General features: G+C 57.0%; 1 protein-coding gene across 1 annotated transcript; it reads right to left on the bottom strand.

Moving 5' to 3' along the window:
• Positions 1-1,301: 1,301 nt before the first annotated feature.
• On the bottom strand, positions 1,302-2,297 carry LOC116501785 (ankyrin repeat domain-containing protein 7-like). The gene is made up of 4 exons (XM_032207370.1): positions 2,164-2,297; positions 1,917-2,031; positions 1,506-1,679; positions 1,302-1,412 (listed from the first exon to the last, which is right to left on the bottom strand). Exons 1-4 carry the CDS (start codon positions 2,295-2,297, stop codon positions 1,302-1,304), a joined length of 534 nt encoding a protein of 177 aa, XP_032063261.1.
• Positions 2,298-11,694: the final 9,397 nt, after the last annotated feature.

The following is an 11,694-nucleotide window of genomic DNA, read 5'->3' as shown; positions in this document are numbered from 1 at the left end:
CAGTGCGAGTGTGCCTAATCGGTACCCACCAGTTGTCACTGGGCAGGAGCCTTCGGGCACTGCTGTGCCTTTTGCAGCATCTGCAGGAGACTCTCCCGGGACTTCCGAGCTCGCAGCTTCCTCCAGTATCTCATTCAAACTACAGACAGAAAGAAAGGGAATCCATTTGGGGAACAGTAACCACAGCCTCGCCTACAGTCCTCGCTAGAAAAGCAGCAGCCGTTCATTGTCCAGCCCGTACAGCTTCAAAGCCAGCCGATAAAGGGTTACACACACACTGCTGCTTGCGCTCCTCTTGCAGATTTCCTATTCATTCCAGGCACCTTCAGTCAGTCCGTAGATGCCTCTTCCCCTCTACAGGGTAACTCCCTGCTGCTGGACAGCTGTTACATCCTCTGTCCAGCCTGGCAGAGGGGAACCTGGGGCTCTGGAAGAGACCACTTGCACGTTTGCTTCTTAGCTAAACCTTGGAAGATAAATAAACACAAATTTGCTGCAGACCCGGGCTACTACTGAAAAAGGATGCGGGAAGGAGATGCATCCGCAGATGCCACTGAGCGCAGCCGACACAAAGGTCTCAACGCCTCCTTAAACTCCGGTGCCTCTGCAAGCGGTCCATAAGACAGCACGGACATTTGGACAACTCCCTGCAATGAGCGACGCACAACACTTACTCTGTGTTATGGAGCGCTGCGAAGTAATTCTCGGCTGACCTGCCGGTGACGTCTTTCTTAAAAGGATCGGCACCATGCCAAAGAAGTCGTCGAATGATGTCCGTATCCCCCGCAACAGCAGCAATCACGCAAATATTCCTAGAGCATCCAAAACCAGGTGGAAAAGACATCAGCTTCGCCTTGCTGTTGTTTTAGTCCCCTCCCCGTTTGCCTCCCAGGCAACCGATTCCCCCCTTTCCTACAGGGACTGCGAAAGCAAAGGCAAAGCGCGAGCGACCTGCTGTTGGCCGGGACCTCAGGAGGTCTCCAGGCAGGTCTCCAGCTATCAGGTCAGACTGGGCTGCTTGGGGCTTCTCCCATTCTGCCCTTCAAAGCCTCCTTCAGAGGCTGGAGGCTGCACAAACTTGTGTGCTGGGAGCACTGCAGACAATGCTTTCCTGCAGCCCTCAGCGTGGAAAACAGCCCCTGCAGGAAGACCGCAGCCACCGCAGATCTGCTTTCACAAGGCATGCAGAAGGAACTCCCCCTGTGCGGCTCCAGCTTCTTTTGCAAAGCTCGGTCCTGTGCCTCTGATCAATTTCACTTGAGCAATGCTAAGGAAACCCAGGCGAACTTTTGAAAAACCCTTCACCTTCCAGAGCAATCTCTCGCGTTCACGTTCGCTCCTTTTTCCAGAAGGAACTCTACCATCTCTTTGCAACTGCAGGAGACGGCGAGAGCAAGTGGCGTGCATCCCATCTGCAAGGAGAGAGAATCTGCCTTAGCATAGGAGAGAAAAGTGGCTTCGCTTTTTTTTTTGGAAGGACAGCCTTGCCCGAGCTACCAGGTTACCTTATTCTGAGCGTCAATCTGGGCATTGTGCTGGAGTAAGATCCCCGCCACAGACACGCTAGCAGTGTGGACAGCGAGGTGAAGGGCGGTGCCGCCGCCACGATCTGCGACGTTTGGGTCAGCGCCGTGCTCTAGCAGAACAGCCACGCAGCCTTCTTGCTTGCACGCTACCGCCTGGAGAGCAGAGACAGGAAGGGAATGACTCGCAAGGCCTACGCTGCTCTGTGCCAGAGAGAGCTCCCCAACACGCGAGGGTCTCCAACGGGCAGGGAACACGTGCCCGTCCTGTGCTGACCGCAGCGCCCCTGTGTCTGCGTGGGCCTACGTCAAGAATGCCACCGGGAAGCCGTCGTCCCTCCGAGCGGAGCTGACAAGCCCCATCTACAGCAACGGCGTCGTGTTTTCACGTACCCTCATCAGGGGCGTGTTCTTCAGGTTGTCCCGTGGGTTCAGCTTGCACTTCTGCCTCAGCAGAAACTGAACGACATCCACGTGGCCATTGGCGCAAGCAAGATGCAGAGGAGTCCTGCAAATTCCAGATACGCCATGAAGGCAGACAGCCCCCGACGGGCCGGCCCAGGGCCCAGAGCGCTTCCGCCTGGGCTGGGCGCTTCCAGGCAGGGCCAGGGCCTGGCTGTGGGCACTGGCTGCCCCTTACCGCCCCTCCGCATCCCGCCAGTTGATGCACAGCTTCCTCAGCCACCGGTGCCGCTGCAGCAGGGCCAGGTCGCCGCGGGCAGCCGCGGCATGCAGCACAAGACCCCCTGCATGCTGCGTCGCGGACGAGGCCATGGCCCACCTCAGGGCAGTGGCACCAGGAGGCGCAGGGAGACGGGAGTTGAGACGGCTGGGAGCCCTGTGGCAGAGCAGAGGCACCACACGAGGGCAGAGCCGCAGCTACACTCCCGGCCACACACGCGCTGTCGCTTCCCCAGTGGCGGCGACAGCACTGAGCTCTGCCTGCTGCAGGCAGCACAAGGCTTTGCTGCCAGGACACGGGCAGGGGGTCACAAAGGGTGTCACAAAGGGCGTCACCAGGGGCATCCAGCCTGGGGGCACCGCCCTCCGGGGGCAGGGGGCGCCTGCCCAGCACCTCCACTGCAGGGTGGCCTCACGGGCAAGAGGCACAGGGTGGGCGCAGGGTGGCCTGGGTCTTCACATGCAAGTCGGTGCCGGCCTGTGAAACTCTCTCCAGTGAGGAGGGATAGCACGTGAGGAGGTGTTGCGCCGGGGGAGGTTTGGGTTGGCCATTAGGAGCTCATGTTGCTTTTCAGTCCTTAAAAACGGCGACGGTCTGTGCATTGTGCAGACACTGCAGCCACTTTCCTGGCAATGGGGCTCGGGGGCTCAGCTTGACCAGTGCACTTGATGGTCTTGAAGGTCTTTTTCATCCTCAAGAATTCTGTCCTTCTACAACAGGCTAGATGCCAAGTTTATTGAATAGCAAGGTGGAGCAGCATGTGTGGAATGAAATGCAGGGGAGGAGCTGCACAAGGTGGAAGCCAGAGTTTTCCAGGCTTCCCTCATGTCTTCAGATCTGCTCTTTGCTTTCTGGAATTCTGTGCTGTGCGTCCCCCTTACCAAACATGGGGCAGCTTCTAGATCCTTCTCACAGAAACTACCCCTATGGCCCCCTGCTACCAAAACCTTGACACGTAAACCTACTACATTATCTCAACCACGGGGCTTTCCAACCCCCATGGCCACATTCCCAAATCTCCCCCTTCTTTATTAATATCAACCATTTTCTCGACACGAATTACCACTCCATATGTAACACATACCATTAGCAGACTGGAGCAGTGAGACTAAAAGCAAACTAAAACCATTTCCCCCTCTTCCCACTCCTGAGCAGTTCTCTTCAAGACCTGCTCCCACACGGCTCCGTACCACAGGGTCCATCCATCCCCCAGGAGCAAACTGCTCCAGCACGGGTCCCTCACGGGTGGGCAGCAGCTCCCCCCAGACCCCCTCCCTGCTCCTGCGGGGGCTCTCCATGGGCCGCAGCCTCCTCCAGGCCACATCCACCTGCTCCACCGGGGGCTCCTCCACCCATGGGGGGGCTGCAGCATGGAGATCTGCTCCGTGTGGGACCCATGGGCTGCAGGGGGACAGCCTGCTCCACCAGGGGCCTCTCCCTGCACAGCCCGCAGGGGAACTGCTGCTGCCTGCCTGCAGCACCTCCTGCCCTCCTGCTGCGCTGAGCCTGGGGGCTGCAGGGCTGAGTGGTTTTTTTGTGTGTTTGTTCTCCCTTTCTTCAATCTGCTCTCCCAGAGGCCCACCCAGCCTTACTGGGCAATGTAGGTGGGCAGGGCTTTTTTCCAGCATGGAGGCACCAGAGGCAGGCTGATGAGGTGTGGGCAGAGCCAGCGGAGTCCCCTCCCCTGTTGCTGCCCCCTGAAGGCGGCAGAGGCTCCGTGTGCAAGCTGTGGGCGGGTGGATGGCCTGGGCAGCCTGGTGGCGGAGCTCAAGGAGGAGGTGGAGAGGTTGAGGGCTATCAGGGAGTGTGGGAGATGGACCTGTGGGGCAACTCGCTGCCGCGCCTGAAGGAAAGGCACCGGGGTGAGACACCCCAAACAGTGGTGGGCCCCCTGCCCTGTGGGGCAGAGGGAGGGGACCTAGGAGATGCGGAGGAATGGAAGCAGGTCCCTGCTCGGCGTCGCAGGCAGCACCCCCCACCGGCCCTGCCCTCCCAGGTGCCCTTACACAACAGGTTTGAGGCCCTGGAGCTTGAGAGACCAGTGGGTGAGGTGAAAAGTCTACCCAGGAGGATGCCTAGGGCAAGGAAGTCGACTCCACGCCTCAGGACTGCCTCCGCCAAGAAAGAAGGGTGATCGGTGATCATTGTAGGTGACTCCCTTCTCGGCCTGACCCTACCCGTAGGGCAGTCTGCTGCCTCCCTGGGGCCAGGGTCAGGGACATTGCCAGGAAGCTTCCCAACCTGGTTCGCCCCTCTGATTAATAATATCCTCTATTGATAGTCCGGGATGGCAGCGATGATATTGAAGAGAGAGGCCTGAAGGGTATCAAACGGGGCTTTAGGGGACTGGGACGACGAGTAGATGGATGGGGGAGTACAGGTCGTGCTTTCCTCCATCCCTCCTCCCCCCGAGCAGCACAGGGGAACGGGGGAATGGGGGTTATGGTCAGTCTACAGCGCTTCTTCTCTGCCGCTCCTTCTCGGTCACTCTTGTCCCCTGTGCTGTGGGGTCCCACACACGGGATAAAGTCCTTGATGAACTGATCCGGTGTGGACTTCCCACAGGCAGCAGCTCTTCCAGAACTGCTCCAGATATGGGTCCGTACCATGGGGTCTATCCCTCAGGAGAAAACTGCTCCAACCTGGGTCCCCCATGGGCAGCAGCTCCTGCCAGGTCACCTGCTCCTGCGTGGTCTCCTCTCCGTGGGCTACAAGTCCAGCCCGGAATCTGCTCCGGCAGGGGTCTTCCACAGGCGACAGCCTCCGTCGGTGCAGGGCCACCTGCTCCACCGTGGTCTCCTCCATGGGCTGCAGCGTGGAACCCTGCTCCACCGTGGTACTCCATGGGCTGCAGGGGGACATCCGGCTTCACCATGGTCCTCACCACAGGCCACAGGGGACTTCTGCTCCGGCGCCTGGAGCACCTCTCCCCATCCTTCTGCACTGACCTTGGCACCTGCAAGGCTGTTCCTCACTCCTCTCACTCTCCCAGCTGCTGTGTGGCACAGCGTTTTTTTCGCTGTCTTAAATATACTCTCACAGAGGCGCAAAACAACATCGCTTATTGGCTCAGCTCTGGTCAGCAGTGGGGCCCTTACCAAACATGGGGCAGCTTCTAGATCCTTCTCACAGAAACCACCTCTATGGCCCCCTGCTACCAAAACCTTGACACGTAAACCCACTACAGGCTCCAGCATCATCTCATCTAACTGTCAAAGTCGGCGGTGACAGGGGAAGGACAGGAAGGGAAAATGCTGCATGTTAGTTTTGTAGAAGCCTGGGCCACAGATGACGAAGCTGTGGCAGACGTTGTGCTTCTGCATCCCAAGTGCTGAAAGACAGGGCAGTGGTGCGTTCTTTCGGGGCAACCCTTCCACGCTGCCTGACTGTCTGTGTTCTTGCTCACTCAGGGGTCTGCGAAGGAGAAAGAAAACCTTCCAGAAAAACAGGATGCTGAAACTCGGCCGCATTTTCGGGACAATACACAGGTGACTGTGCTGAAGAGTGACGCAGATCAGTTGTGCAGACGCCTGCTGGTGGTGGGCACGATTTCTTAGGTTCAAATTGCAGCTGCAGACCGATCTACTGACAGGATCGAATGAGTAAACGCGTCTCTCATCTTGTCGCGTCCTTACTGACTTCTGCATTCTCGTGTAATGCCGTTTCTTCAGGGTGTGGTCAGACAGCTGCTGCAGGAGCTTCCCCGTGCTCCCGAAGAGCAGCCCAAATCCAAAGCTCCTCTTGAAGACCCGATGCACCGCCACGGGCACCTGAAGGAAGAGAAGAGGCGTTTGCAGAAGGAGTTGGACAAGTATAAAGACAAGGTATGGCAAGGCAGTCTGCTGCCACCTCTGCAGGGGCCCAGGACTTTTCGTGGCAAACCCAAATGGGGATCTGCTCCTGTCGGGGGACTTTGTGTAAGCCTGGCTGGTAGGGAACAAAGGTAGACGTCGGAGAGGGGCCAGTACAAAAGATGCTGAAGTACATGTAACGTGGCTTTTGAGAGGTGCCTGGAGAGTCGAATCTGTCGACTCCTTTCTGTGAAGCCTAAGCTCACTTGTGTGAATCCCTGTTCCGATTTGACAGCTGCTGCGATTGCAACAACAGCATATCCAGCGCTTGAATTACGGAGTTGGCCTCCTGCAGATTGCTATAGAGAAGATGGACAGGGAAGTAACAGCTTCTCGTGTGAAACAGCAAAGCGTTCTGGTAGCATCTGCTGCAGCTGCGGTTATCAAACATCTGGAGGAGCACGTGCAATGGTAAGGGAGTACGAGAGGGGGAGCAAGGCTTCACTTTCGGGGACTGTGTGAAAGCCAGAGGGTTGCCTTCTTGCCGCACAGCAAGTTCATGCAGGCTTCTGAAAGATGCTTTTGCTTGGGGCTCTGCTACTTCATGCTCTTCTTCCCGGCTTAATACTCTTGAGGCCTGCTGTATCCACGCGACTATAATTGCTTGTATGTCTTTCCTAGGCTCGAAGCTCGACAAGCCAGACTGGAAGCCACGGCCCAGCAGCAAGCCATGATCATCGAGGCCCTCGAGAAAGAGCTGCAAGCCTCTTCCTCATTAAACTAGCCATAGACTTCCCTCTTCGTGAGCTCTTGAGCCTATTACTTTATCACGTGGGGAAATCACAGAATCACAGAATTTCTAGGTTGGAAGAGACCTCAGGATCATCAAGTCCAACCTCTGACCTAACACTAACAGTCCTCCACTAAACCATATCCCTAAGCTCTACACCTAAACATCTTTTAAAGACCTCCAGGGATGGTGACTCCACCACTTCTCTGGGCAGCCCGTTCCAATGCCTAACAACCCTTTCGGTAAAGAAGTTCCTCCTAACATCCAACCTAAAACTCCCCTGGCGCAACTTTAGCCCCTTCCCCCTCGTCCTGTCACCAGGCACATGGGAGAACAGACCAACCCCCACCTCGCTACAGCCTCCTTTAAGGTACCCGTAGAGAGCAATAAGGTTGCCCCTGAGCCTCCTTTTCTCCAGGCTGAACAAGCCCAGCTCCCTCAGCCGCTCCTCGTAGGACTTGTTCTCCAGGCCCCTCACCAGCTTCGTCGCCCTTCTCTGGACTCTTTCGAGCACCTCGATGTCCTTCTTGTAGCGAGGGGCCCAAAACTGAACACAGTACTCGAGGTGCGGCCTCACCAGAGACGAGTACAGGGGGACGATCACCTCCCTAGCCCTGCTGGCCACACTGCTTCTTATACAAGCCAGGATGCCGTTGGCCTTCTCGGCCACCTGAGCACACTGCTGGCTCATATTCAGCCGACTATCAACCAATACTCCCAGGTCCTTCTCCGCCAGGCAGCTCTCCAACCACTCATCTCCCAGCCTGTAGCTCTGCTTGGGGTTATTGTGCCCCAGGTGCAGGACCCGGCACTTGGCCTTGTTGAACTTCATGCAGTTGGCCTCAGCCCATCGGTGCAGCCTGTCCAGATCCTCCTGCAGAACCTTCCTACCCTCGAGCAGATCGACACACGCACCTAACTTGGTGTCATCTGCAAACTTACTGAGGGTGCACTCAATGCCCTCGTCCAGATCATCGATGCAGATATTAAAGAGGACCGGCCCCAGCACCGAGCCCTGGGGAATGCCACTAGTGACCGCCCTCCAACTGGATTTGACTCCATTCACCACGACTCTTTGGGCCCGGCTATCCAGCCAGTTTCTAACCCAACAAAGTGTGCGCCAGTCCAAGCCAAGAGCAGCCAGTTTCTTGAGGAGAATGCTGTGGGAAACGGTGTCAAAAGCCTTGCTGAAGTCAAGGTAGACCACATCCACAGCCTTTCCCTCATCCACTGACATTGTATAAACTCACTTTAGGATAGAACAAATCTGGTGGTTAAAAATTAATGAGAACAAAATAGATATCTTGTTATCTGTCGACCTTCTGTTATGTTGAAGCATCTTGTTAATTGAAACATCCCGTTATCTGTCGACCCTCAGTCAGGCTGAGACTTGAGATAACTTGAGTCAACCTTCTGTTATGTCTTGTTAACTGAGACATCCCGCTATCTGCCGACTCTCAGTTAGGCCGAAAGCCAACTCAGCATTTCTGCAGCTTGGAAAACAACTGATTCATCCAACCTGGCATTTTTAAGCAAAAGGTGAAAAGTGCATCACGAGGAAGACCTACGGTCTTCCTCCCAAAGACCACTGCCCACATCCCGAAGACCCCGGCCCACAATTCTTGGAAGGCTTTGCGCGAGGACTGATAAGCTAATTAGCATATGAAGCGAGAGTAGGCAGGTTTAGGTAATAAATACGTACAGGCATTAATAGAATAGTCATTGTTTTGCTGTATAAATATGAGATAGTTTGTTACTTTGAACATGCACGATAGGTGGAGAGATCCCCCGTGCATCCAGCGCTGCAATAAAGAATATACCACTTAAGGAAATTTCGGCTTCGATCTTTGAATCACCAACAAGCGCGTCACTTTGTCATAGAAGGAGATCAGGTCTGTCAAGCAGGACCTGCCTTTCATAAACCCATGCTGACTGGGCCTGATCGCCTGCTTGCCCTGCAAGTGCCGCGTGAAGACTCTCAAGATAATCTGCTCCATGAGCTTTCCTGGCACTGAGGTCAAATGACAGGGCTGTAGTTCCCCGGGTCTGCCCTCCGGCCCTTCTTGTAGATGGGCGTCACGTTTGCCAGCCGCCAGTCAGCTGGGACCTCCCCTGATAGCCAGGACTGCTGATAAGTGATGGAAAGTGGCTTGGCCAGCTCCTCTGCCAGTTCTCTCAGTACCCTCGGGTGGATCCCTCAGGTCGATCTGCTTGAGGGTAGGAAGGCTCTGCAGGAGGATCTGGACAGGCTGCACCGATGGGCTGAGGTCAACTGCAAGAAGTTCAACAAGGCCAAGTGCCGGGTCCTGCACCTGGGGCGCAATAACCCCAAACAGAGCTACAGGCTGGGAGAGGAGTGGTTGGAGAGCTGCCAGGTGGAGAAGGACCCCGTGGTACGGACCCATATCTGGAGCAGTTCTGGAAGAGCTGCTGCCTGTGGGAAGTCCACACCGGATCAGTTCATCAAGGACTTTATCCCGTGTGTGGGACCCCACAGCACAGGGGACAAGAGTGACCGAGAAGGAGCGGCAGAGAAGAAGCGCTGTAGACTGACCATAACCCCCATTCCCTCGTTCCCCTGTGCTGCTCGGGGGGAGGAGGGATGGAGGAAAGCACGACCTGTACTCCCCCATCCATCTACTCGTCGTCCCAGTCCCCTAAAGCCCCGTTTGATACCCTTCAGGCCTCTCTCTTCAATATCATCGCTGCCATCCCGGACTATCAATAGAGGATATTATTAATCAGAGGGGCGAACCAGGTTGGGAAGCTTCCTGGCAATGTCCCTGACCCTGGCCCCAGGGAGGCAGCAGACTGCCCTACGGGTAGGGTCAGGCCGAGAAGGGAGTCGCCTACAATGATCACCGATCACCCTTCTTTCTTGGTGGAGGCAGTCCTGAGGCGTGGAGTCGACTTCCTTGCCCTAGGCATCCTCCTGGGTAGACTTTTCACCTCACCCACTGGTCTCTCAAGCTCCAGGGCCTCAAACCTGTTGTGTAAGGGCACCTGGGAGGGCAGGGCCGGTGGGGGGTGCTGCCTGCGACGCCGAGCAGGGACCTGCTTCCATTCCTCCGCATCTCCTAGGTCCCCTCCCTCTGCCCCACAGGGCAGGGGGCCCACCACTGTTTGGGGTGTCTCACCCCGGTGCCTTTCCTTCAGGCGCGGCAGCGAGTTGCCCCACAGGTCCATCTCCCACACTCCCTGATAGCCCTCAACCTCTCCACCTCCTCCTTGAGCTCCGCCACCAGGCTGCCCAGGCCATCCACCCGCCCACAGCTTGCACACGGAGCCTCTGCCGCCTTCAGGGGGCAGCAACAGGGGAGGGGACTCCGCTGGCTCTGCCCACACCTCATCAGCCTGCCTCTGGTGCCTCCATGCTGGAAAAAAGCCCTGCCCACCTACATTGCCCAGTAAGGCTGGGTGGGCCTCTGGGAGAGCAGATTGAAGAAAGGGAGAACAAACACACAAAAAAAACCACTCAGCCCTGCAGCCCCCAGGCTCAGCGCAGCAGGAGGGCAGGAGGTGCTGCAGGCAGGCAGCAGCAGTTCCCCTGCGGGCTGTGCAGGGAGAGGCCCCTGGTGGAGCAGGCTGTCCCCCTGCAGCCCATGGGTCCCACACGGAGCAGATCTCCATGCTGCAGCCCCCCCATGGGTGGAGGAGCCCCCGGTGGAGCAGGTGGATGTGGCCTGGAGGAGGCTGCGGCCCATGGAGAGCCCCCGCAGGAGCAGGGAGGGGGTCTGGGGGGAGCTGCTGCCCACCCGTGAGGGACCCGTGCTGGAGCAGTTTGCTCCTGGGGGATGGATGGACCCTGTGGTACGGAGCCGTGTGGGAGCAGGTCTTGAAGAGAACTGCTCAGGAGTGGGAAGAGGGGGAAATGGTTTTAGTTTGCTTTTAGTCTCACTGCTCCAGTCTGCTAATGGTATGTGTTACATATGGAGTGGTAATTCGTGTCGAGAAAATGGTTGATATTAATAAAGAAGGGGGAGATTTGGGAATGTGGCCATGGGGGTTGGAAAGCCCCGTGGTTGAGATAATGTAGTAGGTTTACGTGTCAAGGTTTTGGTAGCAGGGGGCCATAGGGGTAGTTTCTGTGAGAAGGATCTAGAAGCTGCCCCATGTTTGGTAAGGGGGACGCACAGCACAGAATTCCAGAAAGCAAAGAGCAGATCTGAAGACATGAGGGAAGCCTGGAAAACTCTGGCTTCCACCTTGTGCAGCTCCTCCCCTGCATTTCATTCCACACATGCTGCTCCACCTTGCTATTCAATAAACTTGGCATCTAGCCTGTTGTAGAAGGACAGAATTCTTGAGGATGAAAAAGACCTTCAAGACCATCAAGCGCACTGGTCAAGCTGAGCCCCCGAGCCCCATTGCCAGGAAAGTGGCTGCAGTGTCTGCACAATGCACAGACCGTCGCCGTTTTTAAGGACTGAAAAGCAACATGAGCTCCTAATGGCCAACCCAAACCTCCCCCGGCGCAACACCTCCTCACGTGCTATCCCTCCTCACTGGAGAGAGTTTCATAGGCCGGCACCGACTTGCATGTGAAGACCCAGGCCACCCTGCGCCCACCCTGTGCCTCTTGCCCGTGAGGCCACCCTGCAGTGGAGGTGCTGGGCAGGCGCCCCCTGCCCCCGGAGGGCGGTGCCCCCAGGCTGGATGCCCCTGGTGACGCCCTTTGTGACACCCTTTGTGACCCCCTGCCCGTGTCCTGGCAGCAAAGCCTTGTGCTGCCTGCAGCAGGCAGAGCTCAGTGCTGTCGCCGCCACTGGGGAAGCGACAGCGCGTGTGTGGCCGGGAGTGTAGCTGCGGCTCTGCCCTCGTGTGGTGCCTCTGCTCTGCCACAGGGCTCCCAGCCGTCTCAACTCCCGTCTCCCTGCGCCTCCTGGTGCCACTGCCCTGAGGTGGGCC

Source organism: Aythya fuligula, chromosome 1 (genome assembly GCF_009819795.1).
Source record: "Aythya fuligula isolate bAytFul2 chromosome 1, bAytFul2.pri, whole genome shotgun sequence".
NCBI lineage: Eukaryota > Metazoa > Chordata > Aves > Anseriformes > Anatidae > Aythya > Aythya fuligula.
Note: the sequence above shows the minus strand (reverse complement) of the source record. Positions and strands in the feature narration are given on the sequence as shown.